At 35.5% G+C, this 26,499-nt stretch overlaps 4 protein-coding genes and 1 long non-coding RNA gene across 8 annotated transcripts in view; 1 reads left to right on the top strand and 4 right to left on the bottom strand.

Annotated features, from left to right (window-relative positions):
- The window catches only part of HOXA3 (homeobox A3), a 45,984-nt gene extending 25,336 nt beyond the window's left edge, over positions 1–20,648 (bottom strand). The window contains exon 1 of one of the 3 annotated variants that reach the window (XM_029589165.1): positions 20,518–20,648. The gene's annotated coding sequence lies outside the window, so the exon portion shown is untranslated. Of the gene's footprint in view, positions 1–8,885; positions 8,996–20,517 lie in introns of those variants that run through there. The other 2 variants (XM_029589167.1, XM_029589163.1) reach the window with 2 other exon arrangements.
- Positions 9,206–20,652, top strand: LOC115084377. The gene is made up of 3 exons (XR_003854535.1): positions 9,206–9,322; positions 14,920–15,097; positions 20,524–20,652. It is a non-coding gene; the product is annotated as an uncharacterized LOC115084377 (long non-coding RNA).
- On the bottom strand, positions 9,893–14,024 carry HOXA5 (homeobox A5). The gene is made up of 2 exons (XM_029589171.1): positions 11,561–14,024; positions 9,893–10,798 (listed from the first exon to the last, which is right to left on the bottom strand). Exons 1-2 carry the CDS (start codon positions 12,162–12,164, stop codon positions 10,551–10,553), a joined length of 852 nt encoding a protein of 283 aa, XP_029445031.1. The 5' UTR covers positions 12,165–14,024; the 3' UTR covers positions 9,893–10,550.
- On the bottom strand, positions 14,010–16,492 carry HOXA6 (homeobox A6). The gene is made up of 2 exons (XM_029589172.1): positions 15,500–16,492; positions 14,010–14,445 (listed from the first exon to the last, which is right to left on the bottom strand). The coding sequence occupies exons 1-2, from the start codon at positions 15,933–15,935 to the stop codon at positions 14,186–14,188; spliced, it is 696 nt and encodes a 231-aa protein (XP_029445032.1). The 5' UTR covers positions 15,936–16,492; the 3' UTR covers positions 14,010–14,185.
- Positions 20,653–21,822: 1,170 nt separating the features above from the next.
- HOXA7 (homeobox A7) lies at positions 21,823–25,142 on the bottom strand. Of its 2 annotated transcripts, none has more exons than XM_029589174.1 (2): positions 24,431–25,142; positions 21,823–23,409 (listed from the first exon to the last, which is right to left on the bottom strand). In XM_029589174.1, exons 1-2 carry the CDS (start codon positions 24,810–24,812, stop codon positions 23,144–23,146), a joined length of 648 nt encoding a protein of 215 aa, XP_029445034.1. In that variant the 5' UTR covers positions 24,813–25,142; the 3' UTR covers positions 21,823–23,143. The 2 variants fall into 2 exon arrangements, with proteins under 2 accessions (XP_029445034.1, XP_029445035.1); XM_029589175.1 differs by having other exon boundaries at positions 21,826–23,409; positions 24,437–25,138.
- Between the last annotated feature and the right edge of the window lie 1,357 nt (positions 25,143–26,499).

A 26,499-nucleotide genomic window follows, 5' to 3' on the forward strand; every position in this document is an offset into this window, starting at 1 on the left:
TCCGTGCTTTTTGTTTCACATAAATTTCATTTAAAAATTAGGATAGTAGCGTTTTAGAGAACTCTTGTATTTTTTTTCTTTATGATTTTTAATTTAGAAGACATTTTTGCCTTTGTGAAAGTATTCCAAACCCTGAAGTCCCATTCAACCAACACACAAACGAGCGAAGTGCAAGTGTGACAAAAGAGGAAAGAGTAGGCATTTCTGAAGGCATTAGAAAAATCACATAAGCAATTTTATGGGGAAAGTAACATCGAAACAGGTCCAGTCAAGAATAAGCTCGTACTACCTATAACACAAATGTATTATAATATTAAAATACGAGCAGATTTTTTTTCGTCCTACCTCTATACTCTGAATAATCTCGTGCAATCAGCTGTGTATTTTATTGATTACAGTTATAGTTTAAAAAATATATAGCCACATTTAGATTTGAAAAAATACAAAGTGATTTTACCCTAAGGTTGTTGAAAGTAAAAGAACAGTTAAATCAATCCATGAACCCCTACATCCATGGATCGATGCAGCATATAATACAGATCAGCATCTCTCCCTCGGAACCATTCTTTCAGATTTCCGAAAGCTGTACATGTTTGTCCTTATTGCTATAGTATCCACCAGTAACAGCTTTTGTTGTCCAGCGACGTTAGTTAATTTTTCAGTACGCTTTCGAAATAGATGAAACTGAGCATATTAATAATATTTCCAGTTTCCTCAGAAAATATGCAGCTAACTGAAACTGAGATTTGGCTGTTAAAACCCTTAAACTAGTTTCACTATTGTTTACAATAAATCATTTAGTAATGACATTTAATTTGTATCAAGTACTATTAATGGTTTACTTTTTATTTTCATGTACCTTCAATCATGTGTGTATGAAAATATACCATCTACTATAATCTATTTCACTACTGATGGTGCCTTAGCATTCTTAACCACAGAAATATACATTTCCCTTGCTATATGAAGCAGAAATTGTCCAGATGGTGCATTTTCTATTAGTTTCCAGAAGACATCATATGAAGGCCCATCGCGTGCTGAGCTAAGAGTCTATGAAATGTAATGGATAAAGCTAACGAGAAAGGGAAGTCGAATTAAAAGATTTGACACAGACCAAATGAATTGTTGCATTTTTTTTTAATCAAACGTAAATGCGATTCCTTCGGCGTTTTTAAAATGTTTTCATTGTGTAAGAGAAAGTTTTGTGTCTAGTATATTTTTAAAATAGTATGTATTACATGGGGGAAAAATGTTTTAATGGTGCCGATAGAAAGATGGCAGGAACCGAACTCTGTGCATAAGGGATAACTCAAATAAGGATATAAATCAATACATACATTAAAAAAACCCCATAAAGTCCTAATCTAACAAGGGTTTTCCCATATGCACAAATTAGGGGAAAACCCATAAGCGGTCCCTAAAGTGTTTCTGTAAAGAGAACAAAATCATAATTTGTTCTTGCTACCAGAAATTACTATTTAAATGAATGACTACTATAATAGTATGCATACATATATGTCACCATTCATGAAGCATATAGACGTACACATGTCAAACTATGGTCGAAGAAAACCACGATAAAAATATAATCTAGAGGTTGCCTGTGTAAATCGCATTATTCAAAGCTATCTTCTCCAGAGCTGGTTGCATTTGCCATTTCTATATGTAAAATCATTCTTGCTTCATTAGCTGTGCACCTTATAGGTTTATGCACTTTATAGGTTAAAAAGAAGTCAATGTAAGCTTGTGCAGCACAAGAAGCGCTAAACTGGTTAGAGAGTCTGGATCTGTTAGTGAAGATGTCCTGGTGCAGATTCTCAGAAGGCCTGTTACTTGTCTTTGTGGTTTGGTTATCATAAACAAGAACTTAACCGCCTTAGACCACATGTGATATCTCACACACGGACATTTAGACATGTTATTGCAGGATTTATGGCTATATCTTACTTATAATAAATAGTTTGTCATGCCACTGCCCTAGCCCCTTAATACAAAAATTAGTATAATTTAATATAAACATTTTTTTTAAATCTACTTTACTTTGTCAGAAGAATTGCTTACTTAATTCTGCACAACATCGCAACAATGAAGGCGTGAAAGTTTGCTATGTCCAAAGTCGGGATGCAGTTCTCTGAGATGATGGAGTTGGCAGTAAAATAGCTCATCTTCATGCACCCTCTTGGATCCAGAATCATGTGATTATGTACCTAGTTGCTACAAAAGCAATTTCCCTTCCCTCCTGAACACAACTACTTCAGAATTAGTCTTCACTTTAATGAATGAAATGTATTTTCAGTACAAGATTTTAAAATGATTTAGGATAACATTTCAAGGTTTTCCCTAAGCCAAATCACAGCAATAGAGAAAGAGTAAAAGAAGAGCAGGTTGTGGGGTCCTTGGAATCGAGTTGTAAACTATTCTGAATGTATTTGAAACGGTTTTCCCCCTTGAATGCAACCCCGTCCCAAGCTGCAAAGTGACCGAGAGGTGACACCGTGTGCATTTTGTTTCTTATTAATCTTACACATTGACAGTCTTTGTTAAATAACAAGGCGTGCCGTTCACCAGGCGACATTTTCATATTTGGTAGACGCGGTGACCTGAAGTTCACCTCGGCCTTGGACTTAGTTTGTCTAAAAGGTCTATACAGTGTCTTTTAGTCTGCAGGGAGCTTTGCCAGGTCACAAATTGAGAGAAAATTAAGAAGGAAAATCGAAATAAAATGTTAACAACTATCGACCATATTAACTGTAGTTCTTCTTTTATTTTCCAGAAGAAAGGGACATATGAATACGATAAACATGTGGTTGGTTTTAGAAGCTCTATGGCTGGGATCTGTCTTCGTCCTCTGTCTTCTCTGTTCCTTAAAGATGCAAGTCTCACTTACTAGTAATTCAGGAATAAAAGTGGCCTTTAGTGTTTTGTTTTGTAGACTGCAACCTGAAGCATTAGCTTCAAGTGGAAAGTAGTTTCTCTGTGTGGGTATTGCTTACCTAATCAAATATGCCAAAAGTGAATGCTGTTTTATTAAGATATCTATATCTATCTATATAGATCAGATAAGCCTGCACTCATTTTGGCACACTGTCTCAATAATATAAAAAATGAATGTAGGAACTTAAAATATTTTGTATACACATTTTGAATAAAATACCGGCTTATTTTAAACCCTCCTCCCCCCCCCCCCCCCCAAGCATTATTTAGCGTCTTTCATTTAATATTTGATTAGGTAAGCATTCCCACACAGGAAATACTTTCCACTTTAATCTAATGCTTCAGTTTGCAGTCTACAAAACACGAAAACCACGTTTATTCAACATATACATGTGTATGTGTGTGTGTGTGTGTGTGTGTGTAAGTGTTTTGTTCAAGCAAATAAAGCTACATTTTCTTAATCTGCTTAATCTATCAAATGGAATTTGACATTATCAAGACAGCCTACGTTGTTATCGGATATTTCTGACCTGTTAGGCAGCAAGAGATATCTTTTCCTATACTGTAGGTCTACTCTTTCCACCCTTCCCCATCTCCCTATCCTCAGATGTTATTAAACTGTTAAACTTATCAGTTTCTTAAAAGCATAACACAGAGCTGTTCAAGTGCTTTTATCTCTGCTTTCGTTCGGCTCTGCCCCTTCATTCTAAAAATTTACACTTAAATCATAATTTAGCAACCTCAAATGTAACTGTTGCCAGGCGAATAGGGCCTTACACACAGTGATTATTTTTAGCTGAATTTGAAATGTAGATACATTACTTGAGGCATAGCAGTTTTGAAATTCTGTTTTTATATGTTCTACACTCACTTTTTAAAGTTTATTATTTACTTATGCATTGTCAGTGTATGTAGAAAATAATATTATTCATTAAGCTTTATCCAGCAAACCACCAGTATAATCAATTTCATGCTAATCCAAACCTGAATCTGGGTATTTTAACACTACTATTCTGACAGGGTGCTTTTAATACTCTGAGTTCTGTAGAATGCCTTTATATTTCGTATGTAGTTTTTCACAACTTCCTTTACTATAGACTTCTTTTCCTGCACCGTTTCAATTTTTTATTTCTACCTCTTTTTATCACTACCTCCGAGTTTTGGATCTGCATAGCTCACTACCGTCATTTCTGGCAAACTATATTACAGTATATTAGAGAAAACACTGTATAAAGATAATTGTGTAAAAACAGACAAGATCTTATTCAGTGAAGACTTTTCCAGAAACTGCTTACTGCAGATTTCAATGTATTCCAATGCCTAGTTATATGTTATCTTTCTGACAAATTAAAAAAGGAAAACACTTTACAAGTATAGTTTTAAATTAAATGCTGGAAATTAAAACGCATTTCGCTACACTGTTATCAGTACACGTATAAAACTCAGGATAGTCAGTGAAATATTCAGGATTATTTGCTGCATTTGGGCTACAAATATTCAAATTGAATGTGGCTGATAATTCAAGATAAAGTACAACATATACAGATCTTGAAAAGAGGAATTTTCTATCCTTTCGTCAGTAATTGAGGTCACTCAACCGCTAGAGTTCACCTGGAGTCCATACCCTGATACACGCGTAACTCAATGCTATTTTATCTTTTGTGCTGATATCAAGATCTCGACTATAACATTGACATCAAACTGTGTCTGGGCAGATGACTAAGTGTGGTGCAAAATGTAAACTTTTGACCCTCAACTTTTTGACCTGTAGTTGAAACGCCCTAACCACAAAGATATACATAAGCTTTGCCCTCTTCTTTTAGGACTAAGAAGTTGCACTGTTTGTCTCTGTGGTTCTGCAGTCCCCCAAGTTTCTATTTATATTTCTAAAAGAAAGGGGTCTTTATCTTTCATCTTTGCAAATGATGCTATTTCAGTTTTCAAACTGCATTCTCAGCGTTGGAAAGAAACATTAACTCAAAGATGCTGCATGAAAATATTTGCCTTTGAAACCAAAAGGGTGAGTTATGTACATTAAAAGCGAAAGTATTTTGAGTAGTGAAATATGGCAACCCGGGTACTAGGCTGGTAAATATTTAGATGTTTAGTGCTTTATTTTATAATATAATGGTAACTCAAATTGTTTGGTGAAGGCTTCTCAAGGCAAACGAGTTGACTGTGAACTTGGTCTAAAGCGAGCTCTGCTGGTGATTCCTAGGGTCTGCAGATTTATCTATTCTGCATTTACTTAACCTGGCAGTGAACTGCAAGAGCTATCATTTTTTATGCAATGACAGACTTCACCTCAAGCAAGGACTGTTTCACAAAATTGCAGTAATTACCCAATAACCTTCACAACAAATATTATTTATAAAACAAAACCACATCCAAATTGTGCATAGGATAATTTACTTATACACAATAATTAGACAAAATCTATGAAAATGCCCTGTATTATATCATATTGTATTATATTACATTGTATAAGTAACTAGCTAAAAATAGGCATATGTGTACATTTGTGCACATATGTTTGAATGTTGGCCTTGATTGTAGCTATTTCAACAGAACAGTTTTTCTTCATTAAAGTGGAACTGGGATCATATCAAAATGATAAGATTTGTTGGTATTAGGAAAATAGATAAATTATATTTATTTAGAGCTAAAAGGACATGTCAAGTTTTGTTATGTTATTTTTATTTACTACATGTTTTCAAGGAAATATACTTCAGACACTTCATACCAAATACACCAACCAGATAGCTCAGATTTCAATCCCAAATGCTGATGCATTAGGAAAATCTTATGAAGTAAAATAAATGTTGGTTTCAAAAGGAAGGACTGTGTTATATCAACTCACAAAAAGTAAGACTACCTCAAAAGAACCCCTTGGAAAATTTCTACTTTTGTATTATTATCATGAAAAGATCCACTTATAGCTTTAGTTAAATGAGTTCGAAATATTATAGAATTTAGAGGAGTAAATCATGCTAGTTGCAATAGAAACAGCTGCTTTAACAAGTTATATAGAATATTGTCTTCACTACTGAATTGCAAAGAATACACCAATACTTATTTAAACAGTTTATCGCACTATATTTTAGCAGTGAGAAGATTGCCGGCAATATTTTATACTAAATAGGACATATGGAGAAAACATGTGCAAAAGAATGATACGAGGCTTCTCATTCACACCCATAATTCCCAGACAGGTCGCTTTCTGTTAAACAGAGACAACGTTTCATCTCAGATACAGTAGAGAACATTTTCAATGTTTTGAAGTTTAGTGTCCTGTCCGGCAAACTATTCCTTTCAGTTTGGATTTACACAGTTTATAGAATTACACAGCATTTACAAAATTGCAGAATTAAAACAGATTACATTTACACAAATTGCACCAAGAAATACCTGATGGTTGTGACAAATCAGTTTGCATTACACAATTAAACGTATTTTATGTCAAAGAAACAGGGCTATGTTTCTACTTAAAGTTTGCGAACCGTCGACTCTGCCTTTCTCAAAAAGTGCTAGTGCAGATTTAAAAATCATGAAATAAACTCCTTCATTAGGTACAGTTGATGGATATAGGCTGACATTTGCCCCATCCACCAAATAAAAAAGCAATTATCTGAAAGCTTAGAAAAGTATAATTTGGTATGAACAAAAATATTCGGTATGGTGTGGTGGAGCAGTTATAAACGGGTTATATTTTTAAACGAACACAAATGAATTATTGATAATAGCTCAGCCACTAGTGGGTAATGCGGTCAAACCTAGGTCACGAAAACCTAACTCCTCACCACATCTCTCTTTCTTCCCCCCCCCCCCCCCCCCCCCCCCCCCCCCCCCACTACACACTATCATTTCTTTGGTGTGTGTATTTCAGTATGAATTATATTATATAAGTACTTACATTCAGAACCATGATCTTATGTGTAACTGGAATCACTGATAAATTATTGCACCAGATCAAACATCATTGAACTGAGCCTCGTAGAAAATGTTTTGGTGTAATATTTGATAGCTTAAGAGACAGGATATTCTATTACAATAGATTTTGCGTTCCCTACAGATCCTTTCAAATGAATATTTCAAGACAAAAATAATTTAGTAGTGATATTTGATATGCTCTAGGCATTTTGACCACAAAGTTTTTGAAAAATGCAATTCTATATTTTTGTGCAATTTTATATAGTAATTAATTTGTATTAGTTTAAATTATGAAACACAGCATATAATGAAGTGCTCTGTATTTTAAGAAGATAATGCATGTAAATGTAAGGTTATATAAGTGCAATAAACTTTGGAAACCGATTTCAAGTATGTTTATCTTACATTTGATTATTATCTCCTTTTTAGAGTTCAAAGTACATTTCTTTGTAGAGTACTAACATATCTGAAGCATGCTTTCAGCTACCAAGCTTTGTTTATTTAATGGGAACTTTTGTTGCTTGGTATAAGACCAAACTCTCGGATTTTAATGTCATCAACACTTGGTATTAGATAGAAATATTATTTTAAAATATACAGATCTAAAACTGGACACCTTAGATGTTATGTGTACACATCATTACAATGTCAACATGGATAAATTATTCTGTACTATAATTGTCCTTTTCTTCAATAAATACTCTATGTGAATAAACTTTATACAAGTGGTGAAAAAGTGCCCTTCTACTAATTAGAGATACGTTTTTTAATCTTGATACTACTCTTAGAGGTCACATTGTCTGTTAATGTGCATGGGCCTCGCTAAATGAAGACGGAAAAAAAGCCGGAAATCTTCTATTAACCATCCATCCATTCTCTTCTTTAAAATTAGAAGTTTATGGCATATTAGAAAACATACTTTTTCTGTAAAGCTTCCAAAGGTATAAAAACAAATGGCTCTCCAAATCAGCAAAAGTGAAATTATATAGTCTTTCATCAGCTGGACAGATAACTTCAAAAGCGAGAGCAATTAAAACAGTGAAAAAGAAAAGAGGAAAGGAAGGAAAGAATTTCCTTTCACCCTTTCATTCAACACTACAAATTCAAACACTAAAGTGAAATCCGGCCATAAACTTTATTGCTCAATAATCACACTTTGGTGAGAGCGGTGTACTTACATAAAAAGAAGGTTGAAGTAAACAAGCAGATGGAGCCTGTCCTGCAGTTGCCAGTCAGTATCAATATATAAACTGGATTCTTTAAAGTCTTCTTTAAACCTTGCCCCACACGATATTTCACAATTTACATCACTGGAACACCATGCAATAAGTATATTATTTTACAGTTCTCACCAAGTTTCTTTCCGAAAGAAAAAAAAATGTGGCACTTCAATAGATGGCCAACTAGATTTCCAAAGAACACCTCACAAAAAAAATATCTTCATTTTCCTCAGAATATTAGCTCTTTACAAAATGTGGAAAGCAAACATAAAGTACAGTATGTGAAAGCTTCTTTATATTTCTGTCCGCTGATAAACAGAATCTTTGTGGCTTATGGTTAGGGACAGAACCTTCCAAAAATATCCACAACTTATTCTCTACCAACGTCTTTTAAAATAATTGTGCACTACAACAAGATAGTCTTCTGTTCATATAAAGCCAAATATTATCAATAATGTTTGAAAAATAAACTTCTGCCATCAGTAACATTTCAATGGCAACTTGAATCCTTGCAAATGAAAAGAATATTGAGCAGCGGAAGTAATTAACTTCTGCTATAGTCAAAGTAATAAAACTTAGGCCTCTAAAATCAATCTTTACCGAACCAGTTATTATGGTTCATTTTGATTTCTATTTCTTTATAAGTAATAGTTATTTGCAAATAAAACGTTTTAAGGAAACCAGTGTCCTGACTGGATCACTCTGCTTTTCTGAACTGTCTGACAGTTATAAAAGTTAGAGAACCTGAGTGGTGCTTTCACTGAGGAAATCAACTTTAAGCAATGTGTGAACAAAACTTACCTTAACTTGGAAGAAGCCATTTTTCACACATACAGTTTAGATACTGCTGTACTTAAAAATGACCATTTCAATAACCAGAAAGCACACGTAGCCTGCAAAACAGCCAAGTGAAGTCCAGCGTCAGTGAGATTATATGTTATGTGGTATATAATGTTGGATGTCAACTCCCCAAAACCATAAAACTTACTTTAATGGCACCACGTGACTTTTTATAGCCCGTGAGCCTATCTGTCTGTGCTATGGATGATTTTACGATCTAATTCATAGACAAAACCCTATTCATTTGGCACCCAAATGTCATATAGCCGGAACGAGGGCTTATAAAGTTTACTGTTTTATAACTTTTGGGACGACATCCATGTAAGCTCTCAGTAAATGAGCAAAGCTTTACTTGCTCTTGGAAGCTGAGAAGAGTTAGCCATCCAAGCTATAGAGGGGTAAGTAAAATTACATTTGTATAAAACTTACTGTAGACAAAAAAAAAACCCCTAATCTTTATAAATTGGTAATAGGCATGAAAAATGGATAAGGCAGTTAAAGTCTGCTTAGAAGACTTGATCTTTGAGATAGTTATCCAGTAAAATATTTAGGGTGAAGGAAAGGGATTATTTGAGCGAAAAGAGTGGACTTTGCAGTGTTCTATAACCAAACACCTTATGAAATAGCTGTCTAAAATTTGCTTCCACCACATATGCAGTGGCTAGTGTTTCTCTGATGCAGGTTTTAATATGCTGTACACAAACCGTGGACAGATTTGATATCGGGTAAGTTGTACTATTTGCAACATGCAGTGTAAAGCAAAGCATTCTAAGCTAGGAAAATTGAAAATGCAGAGTTTAAATCTGTGAAAAGAACATCTCAGACATGTAGGTGATCCTTTTTACAAAAAATAATACCAGGAGAAATAACAATAGAAAGTTTATTTTGCTTTTTTCCAGTCATTTGTTTCTTTTATATATAAAAAACAAACAAATACAAAAATGCTGATCACATTTAGCTTAAACAGCCAGGCTTTGACTATACTTTTTTTTTTTTTTTTTAACTTTGTGCACAAAAACATACATCACTGAAGCTGCCTTATAAGAGCCACTTCTAGGAGTTCGTGCAAAGAGTCATACAAAGGCACAGCAAGGACATACTGCTTGGGATCACAGTTCTCGTCACAGGTTCACTATTCACTACACGTAGTACAAGATCAGTTGCATTTCAACAGTTCTCTTCTACAACAGCATTAATTAAACAGGAATTATAGGTAGTCTGAATGAAAATATGTTTGACAGCTTGGAGCTATTCAGACAAAACACTTTCACACATATACAATTTAGCACATCAAGTGCAACACGTAACATTTGTACTAAACAATGTAATTTTTGTTTTTTTACAGTTACTTCAAGTAACACAGTTCTCTTCATATATAAATAAGTTAAAACATCTAGTTGTCAAGACAAAGCCATTCAAGACAAAAGAAATTTACATAAAAGCCGATCTACTTATACAGGCGAAATAAGGAGAACAAGCAGGCTCATGATTAAAAGATGGAATAGGGCGACAAGGACACGGTCTCTTCACAGAAGTAACACAAGGAAGTTTTCGAAAGTCACCTTAGTACTGACGTTATGCAGGTTCGGTTATCCTACTTCTCAGTACTTTTAATTAATCAAATAATTAAGGGCGAAAGGCGCCTCCTGCAGCTGCCATGCTCATGCTTTTCAGTTTATTATCCTTTTTCCACTTCATCCTCCTGTTTTGGAACCAGATCTTAATCTGTCTCTCTGAGAGGCAAAGAGCATGTGCTATTTCAATCCTTCTTCTGCGGGTCAGGTACCTATTGAAGTGAAATTCCTTTTCCAGCTCCAGGGTCTGGTACCGGGTGTAAGCTGTCCGAGCCCTTTTTCCTTCTGGTCCCCCCATGTCTGCAAAAGAAAAGTGAATGGCTTAAGACTTTCTCTTGGATTTCAAGAATCTGCCCAACAGCGCACACAGACCGTTATCTCGCGAGTAGCATTTTTATATTCAGGCAGCACCCTTAGCTAGTACCTCCTCGAGAAGATCATTTGGATTATCATTTCAGTTAATCCATCGTACTCCCATACGCATCTACTTCTTTAGTTGTGCTACTCATGGCATTACCTAGGTTGCCTCACCATGTTTTCAAATACAAGGTGTTTTTTTTTTTTAACATTTTGAGGATTTGTGCTTCCTCCTAATTAAAGTGGTCAATATTTTCCTACAAGACTGCCTCCAGGATCAACGGGTTTCTTAAAGTTACACCATGAGCTGCGGTATACACGCGCATACCCCCAAGCTGTTCGCATGCTCTGCATCCTGGAATTAAGTAAGGTGTATAGTTTTACTACTTTCTTAAATGCTTTAAAAAAAAAAATAGCAATCTATTTTGATCTAGCCTTTCTCATAAACAACACATTGTAACAACTCAAGCCATCCTTGAGAAGCGAAACCCCGTTTAAAATATCTACAGCATTTTCTCCCTTGCCCTGGTGACTCTGTAGCTTTTAAATTCCGATTTCCCACCCATACTTTCATTTCGCTCTGCAACCCAAAACTGGCCATTCGAAATGACACCGATTAAGCCTTTTACTACTAGTGGTACAATTTTTAGCTGAATTCTACCTCGAGTTCTCTCTGTCAAGAAAACAAAAGCGGCTTTGCTTTACCATGACTTATGTGCAGTTTTCGCATCCAGGGGTAGATTTGGGGTTGTGCGGCTGGAGCTGTGCTTTGGCCGTTCTGTGAACTTGCCTGGTCGCTGCTTGCTGGGGTGTCATCCTCGGGACCAGACGACGTGCCCACTCCCTCTCTGTTTATGTGAGAAGTATTGCTGTGGTGGCTGCTGCTGCTGCTGCTGGTGCTGCTGCTGGAATTGGACGAAGTACTGCTGGAGTTGGCTGTGGAGTTTTTCAGCCCCTGATGGCCGTCGCTGACAGGCGGGGTAGCCAAGGCAGCGCAGGGCAGAGGAGGGTCAGGTGGAGCAGGCGAGTGAGAAGCAGTCGCAGGTTGGTTATACCTGGGCTCTGCCGGGGCAGCGGTTGCATTGGCTTGGTAATTTCGAGCCCGCTCATTGGCACCAAAGCGGTTGGAAGCTGAGCGCCCAACGCTGAGATCCATGCCATTGTAGCCGTAGCCGTACCTGCTGGAATGCATGTTTGCAGAATCCCTGTATTGCTCGCTCACGGCGCTATGATCTCCATAATTATGTAACTGGTAGTCCGGGCCATTTGGATAGCGACCGCAAAATGAGTTTACAAAATAAGAGCTCATTTGTTTTTTGATGTGTGTGTGCTTGATTTGTGGCTCTTGGTCGTTTTGTGCGTCTATAGCACCCTTGCACAATTTATGATGAATTATGGAAATGACTGGGACATGTACTTGGTTCCCTCCTACGTAGGCACCCAAATATGGGGTACGACTTCAAATCACGTGCTTTTGTTGTCCAGTCGTAAATCCTGCCTGATGACCTCTAGAGGTAAACTCATGCACTAATGGAGGAGTTGGGTGGATGCTGGGCGCGGGGGCGCGCCTATAAGCGCGGCCCCGCTTCCAGCTGTTGACTTTCAGTTGGACTCTTGCGCCACCCTCTGGAGACAAGTCAGATTTTAACGCTTTCTAGCCAGGGTCTGCAGGGCTAGGGTCGAATTGAGGTTACAGCCCATTATAGAAAAATTATTGCATTTCCCTCGCAGTTCCATTAGTGTGTACCAAATCTACGACTATAGCAGCCGCCGTTCACTAAAGCAGCATTAATGGAGAAATCTGAAGAAAAATACGCTTTTTGTATTTACAGGAACCGCCTATATCTTTCTTTTCTGTCTCTCTTACTTTCTTTCTCCTTTTTTTCCCTTTCATTCGGAATATAATTTAAAAACGAAGCGAAATTTCTTCTTATAACTAGGTTATATTAATTTAAGGAATTATAGACGGAAATGGTCGTAAGGAGCGGGCAATCTTAGACTCATTTTGAGTCTCTGTACTGACGGCTCCATTAAAAAAGGTATCATTTTAAGAACAAGCTGCATTTCTATTTTAACTATAGTTTAAAGGTTTATTATTAAATGTATTTTCTTTACATTATGGAAATTTAAGAAATACAGCCCTATTTTCCGTGTGTGAGTGAGTGTGTGTGTGAAAGTACATGATTTTAAAAGATAAATTATCATATTATTTGTATATACTATATTCATACACATAATAAACATTGCTGCTTAATTTATTTTGTGAGCAAAGTAAGAAATGCACTTGTTTAGTTTTACAGCAGCTTTCATCTAGTTTCCAGATGCCTATTCATTTTCTTTTGCCTGGTAGACGCAAAGTAAGAAACTAGGGATCGTTGGACAAAAGATGTCCACGATCTGATATTTTCAACATTATTATTTTATTTTAAAGCAGCAGAGAGTACTTAATTTCAAAATTTTGTCCAAAGAGATAGATTGGAAGAAAATGTTTGGAATACAGGATTCTTAATGATCTCCCTCTCTCTCTCTCTCTATATATATATATGTGTGTGTGTGTGTGTGTTTGTGTGTGTATTGTCCCCTGACTGATCTGTATATTATGTGGTCATTACCAATAAATCCCAAAATTAGGACCTATAGACCACAGGAGATTTTGTCTATATTTCAAACTTTAATTTGTAGAAATTTGTTTTCTTGCCAGCAAAACAGTTATAGTTTTGTTGGGTGGACCTTATCTGAGCTTTTTTTTTTTTAAACTCAATAGTAGTTTTCCATATTGGGATTTACAATTGGATTTTATGTATTTCAAAAAACATAAAATCAATATACTTGTTTTTTGTGCTATTGTTTTACTTATATCCTACGTTTTGTTACACACCAATGGATCATTGGATATCAAATGCAGTACATATTGAGAATTATTTGACTGGTAATTAGAAATAAAGAAGGAAAAATATGAATTCCCTCAAATCTATCACAAATGAAAGCTTTTATAGTTCCTGACCTGTTACACATCAATCTCCTTATTCATGTATAACACATTCATTCATGGCCAACTTAAAATAATATTGACACCTCTGTAATTCTGTAATACACTTACATTAACTACGCTTATTTACCTAATATATACACTGCTTCTCTGTAAACTATGGACTTTTTTTTTTTTTTTTTTTTTTAGAAATTTACAGTTAATACCAAATGTACATATTTTGACAAAGCCTTTAGAAACCAACAGAAGGTGAAAACATACTGCGTTTTCAGTAGCAAAATATACACAAGGGGGAAGCTAATAAGGAAAGCGAGGCCTGATAAATTTTATTAAGCATAATTCTACTCCCCTGACTTTTCTTCTGTTTCTTCACTGCTGGGCTGTGTGGAATTTATGAGTTTGTTCTCCTTTTTCCATTTCATCCTCCGATTTTGAAACCATATTTTAATCTGTCGCTCAGTGAGGCAGAGAGCGTTTGCAATCTCAATCCGTCGTCTTCTGGTTAAGTATCTGTTGAAATGAAATTCTTTTTCCAACTCTAGGGTTTGGTATCTGGTGTAAGTTTGCCTTCCTCGTCTTCCATGTGTTCCATATACTGTACCTGTAGAAACAAAGTCATAAAGACCGGATTAAGCAGGGCCTTAAAACATCTTCTCTAGTTTAGAATTAGCATACACATTTGTTAAATTGTCTGCCTCTAGCTGGGACAATTGGCTAAGGCCACGGAAACTTCTGTAAGTTATTTTTTAGTACAGAAAATAAGGCAGGGGATTATTGTAACATTTGCCAGCCCAAGTCTAGCTTGCAAATGAAGGCGGCATAGCTGTGCTAAAATAATATAAGACTATTTAAAAGTTCTTTTGCAAGCAAAGACTCATTAAGGCGAATTAAACTGCCCATAATCAAACACAATTAAAGTCCAAAGTCTACGGGATATTAACTTTCCCTAGTTTTACAAAATATTGTACACAAGGAATAGTAAAGTCTACACTGAGAATTTAGAAGTTTTCCTGTCAGGGGTCTGCTTTACATAGGAAGGGCTAGATAACCTTTTTGTGTTTTGTTTTTTTTAAAGATCTTAACTGAGGGGAAACTGCCTCAAACAAAAATGCAAGACAATGTTTTGATGCAAGTCTATGTCTGTAAACGACTATGGTGAAATGTTCAGGTGTCAATTCGACTAATATCAGACACTTGGCACATCTATGCAGCACCGTATCATCATTACGTGTGGTATCTTTATATAGTCTACAGTAAGTATCAATAATATCCAGGAAGTCTGAAATATTGTCTTTAAATTTATTAGATCATCAATACCACGATCATGTTCTGCGGCGTAATCAATTTTGAGAACCGATGACTTTAAGAAGAGGGTCTTGGTGGAATTTTGGATTAGAGGTGGGTTCACTAAGATTGTTGCAAGTCAAGTCACTGCTGAGTAACTTCAGTGCTAGTGAAGGGCTTCAAGTAGGTTGTTGCTGGTCGGTTTACAGGGTTTGCTGGTGTCAGTGTCCTAAAACATAGTTCAATTTAAAGCTTTATGGATTATTGTCACAGCAAGGCAGTTCCCAAGAACAGCATCCCTTTCCCCCTAGCCTTTTAGCAGTTTTCAAGTCCCTTGAAGTTCAACTTTTTATTGCATTGAAATGACTTACCAGCACAGGAGTTCATCCGCTGCATCCAGGGATAAACAGGATTAGAGTATTTCCGGTCGTTGCCTTCGTCATTTAAAATCTTGCTTTGCATACTGTCGGGTTTGTATTGTTGATCTGGAGAAAAGTGCAGATAGTCACCCTGCCCCCTCTGCTTACCACTGCTGGATGGAGAAGCACTACTTATGTCCTTTTCTGAATAGAAGCAAGAAGCCCCGTAGTCATAAGAGGTTCGGTTACAAGCAATAACTGCGTTGGACTGTTGATAGAAGCAAGGTGAAGTGTAGGTCTTGTCCGGAAGGCTTGATGTCCCATAAGAAGCTGGCAAATGCCTCAAAGCATCATAGCCAGCTGGATAAAGGGGAATTTGCCCGATGAAGGAGTCCTGACCATTAGGCAGGCTCCCAGAGAAAGTGCTATTCACAAAATACGAACTCATTTGCTCTGCACTCTCTAGTACCGTGATTTGTTGTGTATTAGTACATCTGGCTATAACTATTAGTAGTCATCGAACTGGTTTGTTTCTGGATGGCCGAGCGCCAAAAGCGACAGCAGCAAATATAACCATCTGATCCCTCACTGGCCAATAGCGAGGAGCCTTAGAGAAAGCTCCCCTGGGAGCCAGGGACTGAGGCAGCAAACTTACAAACAACCAGAGCGTTCCATAACCTGGCCTCACCTATTCAGCGAGAATTGAGCACTAGGTTTATGTGACCGGGTAGGGGATTGTATATATATATATGCAAGAGCAAAACCAGTTCCGTTTCTGATTTCAGTAACATAAGTGGGGGTGATGCGACAGTCACATAGCAAAACAGGACAGTACGGAAGTCAGACAAGTGCAGACAAATCTATAAAACCAGGAAACAGACTGGATGACCCTTCTTTGATTGTACAGAGCCCTCTGACATAAAGAGAAACTAGCCCTCTTTGTGTTTCTGTTCGGAAAATACGGACTGGCATTTCCTGTGCTGCTTAAACTTGAATATCTGAGCTGGATTCAGGCATACAGTGATGTAGATAAGTTTTCTGGAGAAATCCTGAATTTGTAAATAAAACATGTGATATCAGTATAACCCCTATCAAGAGTTTAACTGAATGATTAAAAAAAAAAATCAGGAAACGATATTTTAAGTGAAAAAAAACGTGTTTTCCAGTTCAGAATGCTGATTAAGTGATACAGTTTTACAAATTAAGGTAATTAAACCGATGCATTTTCAAATATTACAAAACCTCTAAATGGTATCACTAGAGTGATCATGAACCAGTGACGAACTTTATAATATTCAAGGGAATTCATGGGGTCTGAGACAGACCAATTTACCAGCAAAACCATATCTTTCGAGCCCTAAAAAAATCCTTTTCAGATTGTGTTACGTTTCAGTTTCCTAAATCTTGCCGTGAGATCTGTAACTCGTATAACGTATTAAAAAATACCATCGAAATAATGTTTCACTGTATCAGACATGATCAAACTTTAGGCAGCCGCCCAGCTGATTTTATTGAAAGAAAACTTCATTAACTGCATTATATCCAGAATATCGTTCTTATTGAGAGTGATAACAAGTATTGCAGTAGAAATACTTTCTAAGCATTTAAGTTAACACAAAAACTCTTCTATATGACAGATGTTCCCTGGAGTAAGAATTAAAACTTGGCCAGGATATATGATAATACCGACGAAACTCACTTTTTTTTTTATTCTTAGATATGCAAATATATTAGGAAATAAAATACGAATACTCTTCATTTTTTTTAATAGTGTAAAAGGCTATTCGAAACCGTACTGTTTCTTTGCCAAGTTTAGATGACTCGATATTAGTAATCGGAAATATGCAATTCATTAGCAGCACGCATCAGTTTTTAAACTTGATACAGTTTACGTGTCATATTTTATTACCGTTTGTTGTTTTGAAATCGCCTAATTGCCTGACACCAAGTGGATTAATATGCTATTTGGATAAAGTATTCTGAAATGGTCAAAGCTGATTAAAAGGTCAAAACAGATACCTTCAGCTAAAAGTTTATTTTTCAAAGGTTTTCAAGTGGTCTATTAATTTGAGAAGACAATAATTTTCATACACATTCCTTAAAGAAGGGACACTGTTTTACTGGACCAACTTAATACATTTGTGACTAGCTTTGGAAAGCTATTTTCCCTTCTTCAGATTAGTGTTTAGAAAAGGTAGTCACAAATATGTTAAGTTGGTTTAATAAAAAGGTATCACCTAAAGCTGGTCTGTTTACAATTAATTCTATATAGCTGAAGAGCAGATGAACTAAAGGGTTTATCCCAGCTGGCCCGAAATGGACTAACAAGGCGACCACACCACTTTATTCACAAACATTCTGAAAGGAAGGCTCTAAAAGAAAAAAAATGCCTTGATTAAAAAGCCTGAGATGAATTTGTAGCCCACAGATACAAAAAGCTTAATTTAATAGGAGAAAAATTTTGCTCTGGAATATTATTATAGGGAACAACTACCTTGAGAATTAAACAAATGTATTTTTTATATCAAGCAAAAAAAAAAATTAAAAATCCCTGAAGGGTAGAATTCAAGCTCTCCAACTCATCAGAGAATCCTTCAAAAAATTATTTTCGGGGGTGCCAGAGGTCTTCCTTGTGCATAGTCTGAATCAATGAATACATGGTCTTCATGTGAGCAATGTTTCAGACCTAACAGTGTTACTAGTTGTTCACCTTTCATTGTTGCTCTTTTTGTTTCTTATCTAGGCAAGAATCTTAATTCTTAAAAAAATTAACATTTAAAAAAATATATATTTATTGTGCTCTACGCTACAATGAGAGGGCAAAATCTAAAATATTTCTAAACGTTTCTATAGACATCAAACTGAGGAAAATTAAAAAAAGAGAGTATAAAAAGCATTTCAAAGGGGATTTATTTGTCCTGTTTAATACATGCTTTGTTAATATCCTCCGCTTGTGTTTCTGTGATGTTTCAAATTTAATTTGTGACGTGTTTTCTACAGTAAAACACGTTACCATTACGAATGACTTAGTAAAGAAACGATCATGTGTTTATAGTAGTTAATAACATTATTAGCTGATAATGCAAAGCCTATTGTTTCACTTTCTAGCTCATCATAAAAAGTAGTTCTGCAGAAGAAATAATTTAACTTTCAACTTAATTCAAAAAATAACACCAGACAGCTATGTAGCATCCTATCTAGGAGGCCACTACAGCAATATATTTTCTCTCTCCGCCATCTATAAGTAAAAAGACTTTAATAATATCGCAGGTATTGAAACGGTTAAACTCTCAACATAAATGACATGTTTTCTGAATCATACATGACTTTAAGGATTATCATTATTTTCGACTGTATAACAAAAATAAAATATTCATCACATTTCTGATAATTAAATATCTAGAGTTTGTAAGCTGAATATTTTCAATGCTCATATGCATCAGGAGGTCACCAAATCAGCTATGATTTAACCTTCACTCTTCATATTTCAACACAGTTCTTTCCAATCCAGTGCAGAATAGATAGATAGATAGATAGATAGACAGACAGACAGACAGACAGAAAATATACAAGCGTCTAATCTGCAACAGTTTCATTTTAGGAGACTGAATTTTTCAAGCACCGTTTAAATGAGCAATACAGACTAACTTAGCAAGATCCCGTCTATTGCCTTTGCCTGACCCCCACCTCTGTGTCTCTCCCTGGCTCTCTCTGGAATACAATCTACACTACCTATTCCCACCACACAGTGGCAGCACAGTGCATTCTCCTAACCACAATAAATAACCACACACTCACTGCAGCTGTAATCAAGCAGATACTGCAATGCAATGCAAATGTAATTCTTTATCGGCCAACAGAACACAAACACCGGTGTTAACATTTAAAACACTTATAGCTCATTCTTAATTACTATAACGAATATCGAAATATTACGAGAGCAAATCCTCAATCCACTGCCGAGTTTTAAGGAAGATGACAACAAAAATGAAACTCGAGATCTTCTAAACACAAAGAAATTAACGCAACGCTTCAAAGACAGCATATATTTTATACGTTTAAATTTTTCTCTGTTATTTTCAGATTTTAATTCAGATTTGAATATTTGTCAATACAAGAAAATTGCATGTATCCTAGTACTATCGAACTCTATAGCTGTTATATACATAAAATTATCAATAGTGAAATCAAATTTCATTGGTAAAAATAAATTCCCTATGATATTTTAAGAAACCCAGTATGCTGGAACAACAGGGAAAATAGTTGCTAAATTTTCAAAGGTTCCAAATCATTCCATATATATCTATATAGTTACAACTCCATGCAATTATTATCAAATATGTGTATATGTGTGTGTGTACATATATACACACAGACATAACTATATATATATATATATATATATATATATATATATATATATATATATATATATATATATATATTTATATATAATATCAAAATAAGGGCATGCCGTTTTTTTTACTAGACAGTGAGAAATAACTCTGTTTCAGGCAATCATGTATCTTTTTTCATTTGACACAGAGAGATATGCTTTTGTCAGAGGAGAAAAACAATAACGAATTGAAAAATAAATAATACAATATAGATTATTTCTGCTAGAATAATATTTTCTTGTACGAACAATTTCTTCCCTGTACTTGCAAAGTGCCACAAATGAACTCAGGTTAGACTTGTTAAGCATATCAAAGCAGCATTGACCCTTTCCCCCTCCAAAATTAAAACATTTTGAATTCTATATTGGAAGCGTCAGCAAAGAATATAAAATCTACATACGAGAAGTAAGCCTGAAACGAGACATGTTTTCCCTATATTATATAAACTGCTTTCAGATTGCCGAGTGCTTGTAATACACTGTTTACACAGAAAATATTAACATTTCCATTGCCGTGATTATCTTCTCATTTTGCTTAAATGTCAATGAAAATGTATGAGAACGCTGATATGAATCTTTCGAAATGGCACGAAATAATTTTTTAAAATATGCCTATGGTGTATACATTTCTCACCTTTAGGTTCTGACTCACAGAAGCCCTGCTACTTTGACAGCTGTCGTTTTGGCTGCACAGGAGACGAATCGCCCTCCTTTTGGTGCCAGAAGAAGCAGGAAATTAGCCAGGCTGCAAGTTGAAAATCTGCCACTCCAATGTTTTGAATTCAATCTGCCACACCTTCCAGCGGAGGAATTGGAAATTGCCATCCAGGACCTGTGTTCTAGACGGATGCTTGTGCTGAATCTCCATATACTTTGTTCACAATTTGCCTTACAAAGAACAAATGAAATGGGGGGTTGAAAGCCAGAGAGATCCGAAGCAGTACGGAGCTGAGCAAAAGAATGCAGCTCTATTCTCGCAAGGGAAATTATAAAAAAGTTCATGTTCACGGTTACCATCCACATGACCGACAGCGGCCAATGGAAAAACCGAACAACTCATAAAGTTGTATTGCAAAGTTGTAAATTTTCATAAACAACAACGGATTTATGGCCTTTTTCTCATCACTAAGAAGGGGCAGGTCTTAGGCGCCATCTTACCCAAGAAGCAGCCTTAGAGTTTTTAACAGACCTACTTTGTACTAATTTTATTAAAATTACAATTAGTACATTTGCAAGCAATTGAGTGCATTAGAAACAATGGAAGTGTGTGGCGGCACTGGCGCCAATAAAGCAGCCTGCTCTTTTTGGTAGATTATCTCATGTACCAATATTAATTCCATTTTCCTATTGCTCGGTGTGCTTTTAATTCGTATTTATTGTATAAGAAAAGATATCATTTTTAAATTTGTTTCTAACAATATCTTATTTTGTAAAATGCCTACATTTATCAACCTTTCCTTAAAATACCGATTTGTTCGCTTTGTTGATCAAATTATTAAATGTATATTTAAAACATTCATGCACTGTACGGATTCATATTACTATATAACATGAATGTATGAATGAATAAAAATATATACATTGTGGTTCATAGCTAACTCGGAACACACAAAAATCTTTCCATTTTAAGGTTTATCTCCCTCTCTAGTATATCATAACATTAATTATCTCTGGCATTATAATTAAAAAGTGCAATAATTTAAATGATTATTTAAAAAATCTAGTTTATTTTTTTTCAATTTAGAGGTTGAATATTCATGTTTTTATTGCATTGATTCTTCAAAAACTGTAATTGGCGTTTTCTCTTTTTGAACTATTTTATAATAAAGAAACACAATCCACAGACAACAAGCATGATATTTATTTTCTGTGTGACAGAAAATACATTTTACAATGGATGATACTTGAATACGGTATCATTTAAGCATACTTAACACATTTATTCCCCCCCCCCCCCAACACACACACCTTACAGTAGAACACGAAATATCAAATGTTCACAACGAACACATCAAAACACATTGTAACATACAATTTATGAACAATTTTAGTCAAATCTTCAAGACGGATTTATACATACTTCTTTACAATACATCATGCTACAAAGTTACCAAATTAATTACATTCTTTTCTATTGATGATATAATCTCGCAAATAAAATCCAAGATAAAATAAATGACAAACAGCGTTTAGATACACAGTATTTATTATTGTAGTAAAATTAGTGTTATTATGTTAATGCATTGTAGGAATTTGATTTTATCTTTTCACTTTTCAAAAGTGATAAAATAGTGGTTTGCTTTAAATGCCTCTGTAATTTTTGCAATATTTGAATAAAGGCAAACGTTTGGAAATAGAAAAAGTACGAGAGTGTTTGCAAGATGAGGAAATTCAGCGGAAATGTTTGTTTGTTTTTTTTAAAATAGTAGCTTATAGGGAGAATAATGAAAAAAGTCTGAGAAGAAAGACGGATAACATCCTCTCGTGTCTTCTATGGGATCGTTTGGGTTTGTCTATATGCGTTAATTTCAGCTATTATAAATTCAGCATTCTGGGTATCAAAAAGACCAAAGCTCCTGAAATTTGCCTTTTGTCTGGAAGCTTTACACAATTCACATTATTATGCTGTCTTTATAGTTTATTAAAATACAGCATCCTAAATACAGCAGGTAGGTGAACAAGAATTAGGTAGTTTGGAAAGATAGGTAGTACAAAATCATTGCAAGATGTTAGAGGTTATTAATATTTTCACATGCAACGTTTTCCACGTGCTATTCCACTCCATTTACAGCGATGTTTTTCTTTTTAGAATAACAAAAGATACAAATTAAATAGTAATATTACGTTTTTTTCTTTTTGATATTAGGTAGTTGTACACGAGTCTAATGCACTTACCCCTGAACAATGGCAAAATATTATTTCTGTTAGGCAGTTAAATATGGAAGTTTTACAATTTTGTGTGCAAGTAGCAGCTCTGTTATTTAAGAAATAAAAACGATCTGGGCAATTGAAAAGGGGAAAGGATTTAAAAAAAAATGGAAATTTACCATAAAGCTGTTCAATACATATTTGAGTCGATGTGAAATACAACTTGGAAAACCTATACTACGCGAATCTAAAAGGTTCATTTGAAGTTCTCTATATGTTTATGAAAAGGAATAGATTGTGTTTTCTTAGTGGAACAGTCTTCTGTAAGAGCTTTAACCAGACAACTGTCACGTGCATACACAATAACACATATTGCTTCTTTAAATAGGAGTTTATTCTTCCTCAACTTTTTCTCCAGCTGCTGCTGCTGTGTCTTCACTGGCAGAAGGGACGTTGCTGCTGTCTTCCTTGTGCTCCTTCTTCCACTTCATCCTCCTGTTCTGAAACCAGATTTTGATCTGCCTCTCTGTGAGACACAGGGCATGGGCGATCTCTATCCTCCGCCTGCGAGTTAGATAGCGGTTAAAGTGGAATTCCTTCTCCAGCTCCAGGGTCTGATAGCGGGTGTAGGTCTGGCGACCCCGTTTCCTGTCTGGACCTAAAAACGTACAAACATTTACAGCATTTACAACCTCAGCAAAGAGCCACATTCTCACATAACTAACATTGCATTTCACATTTCATAATACTGGGGATTTTTTTTTCTCTTTTTAGAATGTAATTTTATTTAATGATTGAGATAATCCAATTTATGGATAAATTAGTTTTGTGAGCTATATATATTTTAAAAAAAAAAAAGGTGAAAGGAGTGAAGAGGAAACTGAGCACCTTGAAATATGTGAGTTAGCAATTCAGACTGATACAGAGTGTGGACTTCACATTCCACATTGCTTTAAAAATGTCCATAAGCGCTGAGTTCCTCCAGTGAAGCAATAAACTGTTTTTGTACTTTGTTTCGTTATATTTTCCATTGATGTATGTTTGTCTGTTGGTCTTTTTACAGTGAAGATAAAATTAATTACATTGTAATCCAGGTTGTGCATTGCCTTAGGTTCGCCGCATTTAAATATTCAAAAGATTTAATTGCAAAGCAGCCTTTATAGGAAATAAACAATGCCGTTTAAGACTCGAAAGCAAACCTTGCTATCACAATCACATTTCTTTCTTCACTAAATTTCTTATGTCCCTATCTGTTTCTACTTTTGTCTCAGACTCTATCTATCTCTCACTCCCATCTCTCGCTCTTTCGCTGGCCCTCTGTCTTTTCTTCTCGCTTGTTCCCTATGAAAATATTGTCCAACACTTTATCTCAGATACACTTAATAGTGCTGTATGGTTAACAACCAGGAAAGCAGTTCTTAATATTTCTTTGAAAATAAGAATGGAAAAAAATAAACACACACCGTTAAAGTTCCAAAAGCAAATGGAGTTAAATAAATTTACGAGGATAGAACCCATTAATTGGGCTATAAAAAGTTTTATGATACTCATTTACATACAATGCCACGGGCTTTCTACGCAATGGCGCCTCTGCTATAATTAAAACCATAAAGGCTGCACTGACAGCAATTCTGGCCACATATTTGCCTGACTGCCATAGATTTTGCCCTCTAGCTTACCCATACCTGAAGACCTCATCCAGGGGTATATCCGGAAATTATTCTCTGCTTGGGCGTGCAGGTTTGTTGCATCCGATTTCTCACAGCTGGATTTTGTTACATCACTGCAGAGGACCGGAATGTTCTGATCAAAAGTGGAACAATGCAGGTTGTACGCATCTGAAGCCAGACTGTATCCAGAAGAGAACGGGCTTTGATATATCGTACTGTTCACATTGTACAAGCCAGGCATGGATGATGGGAAAGCACTAGTGCCTGGTCCATAGCCGGTTCTTTGAGAGTTGGTAGCAAAAGAACAAGAAGTAGGCTCTGCATTTTGGAAAAGAGAAGCCCCCGTCGTATATTTGCTGAAAAGAGCATTCACATAATACGAAGAACTCATATTTTGACCTGTGATTTGTTGTCCGGTAGGCTTCAGTGTCGGTTTTACGAGGTAGCGTGATATATGATAACATTACACCCCCAGATTTACACCAAACCCCATTTTCTTTTGGACTGAGCTGCCTCCTGCACGTGATCAACCATATGACTGCATCATCCAATCTCCGCCAGCATCACAGGTGGTATAGATCAGGGAGTCTCACGATGTCCTGTAATGTAAAGGCAAGAAGAGGAAAACATACAAGTCTAGCGTACCTAAAACAGTTTTAATTTTCTGGATCTATTTTTGTATCTGTATGCTTGCTTTTTGTGAAGTATAGTAAGTAGATAACCTGATTTATTTTCAGCTACCCTAAAGCATAGAAGGCTGATATATATAACCTGAAATCCTTATGCTTCTGTATTAATGTGTATGTATAGATATAGATATATAGATATATTCGATTCACCATAGCATGTCTCTGCTTGTTTGTACTCTTTCTTACTTTCTCGCTTTAATTTTAAATAATCATCCGTCAGTCTACATATCAATTCAAAGGAATTATTACTTTATATATTAGAGATGTATTAATTTTATGCAAACATTTTACTTTAAAAGATTATATGTATCCAGTGCATAGTAATCACCAAGGTTCTAGCTGAAAGTCAGACTGATTCAATCAAAGCATGCTAAAAATGCTTTCTTCTAGTTATGTATTCATACGAGTGGATAAATGTTTAGATTTGAGCTTGCAAATTGTTCAAAATATTTTCATCTGTTGGCACATAGAACTCAATATTTATCTGTCTGTTTTCTGGAAAATCTTTTGAAAAATCTTATATACTTCTCTAGATTATTTGTCAAACTAGACGCTGTATTTGCAAAACAATAATTCATTTGAATAAAGTGAGTCTGTTTGTATTCACACTGTATACAAAGTACATTCTCTTTTGCCTATTTGAAAGCTATATTAATCAACAACAGCAGCATTATTTTGTTATGATGGCACTGATAATAAAGAATTATTTACTTATACCTATTTAATGATTTAACTATGATAATTAAACTGCACTGTACATTTCAGTAAGTGAAACCTTTCTTTGACAACATCCTGCCAAAATATCATGTTTTGGCTTCCTGTGGATCAAGACTCTGTCAAATCAATTCATCGTTGTTTACTGTTTTGCACATACCTTTACCACTGCCTTGAGATGCTGAAGCAACGCTTAGAATATACTTCTTGATCTGTAAACACTCCGGCATTCCAACATAAAGAAAGCCTTCCCATTGAGCTGGTTGTACAGTCCCTTCCTTTAAACGGATCGTAAAATGACTGCTTCCCTCAGACACAGAATTTTGGTAAAAGGCAGCTTTTACTGCCCTGCTATATTGCACATCATAAACTGGAAGGACTACAATAGAATTGCTCCGGAAATTCTACCGTCAATTATAGACTTTTAGTTCCCTGTGTACAAAGAGCTTCTCACCATTTCAGCTCGAGTCTGGTACCGCATTTTTCACGGTTTTTATATTCACAGTTTGAAAATAGAAAGACCCACTTTAGAGTCATTCAGAAATCAACATCTGCAGGAGCTATATTTCAAGGATTGATATTAAAATGTAAGTGATGTGTTTTTCTCAAAACCGGGACACTAGAGATCTATGCCACTACCACGTCTCTGCAAGCTAATAATTCTAAATTTGCAAT

The sequence above is a fragment of the Rhinatrema bivittatum genome, chromosome 2 (genome assembly GCF_901001135.1).
Source record: "Rhinatrema bivittatum chromosome 2, aRhiBiv1.1, whole genome shotgun sequence".
Lineage (NCBI taxonomy): Eukaryota > Metazoa > Chordata > Amphibia > Gymnophiona > Rhinatrematidae > Rhinatrema > Rhinatrema bivittatum.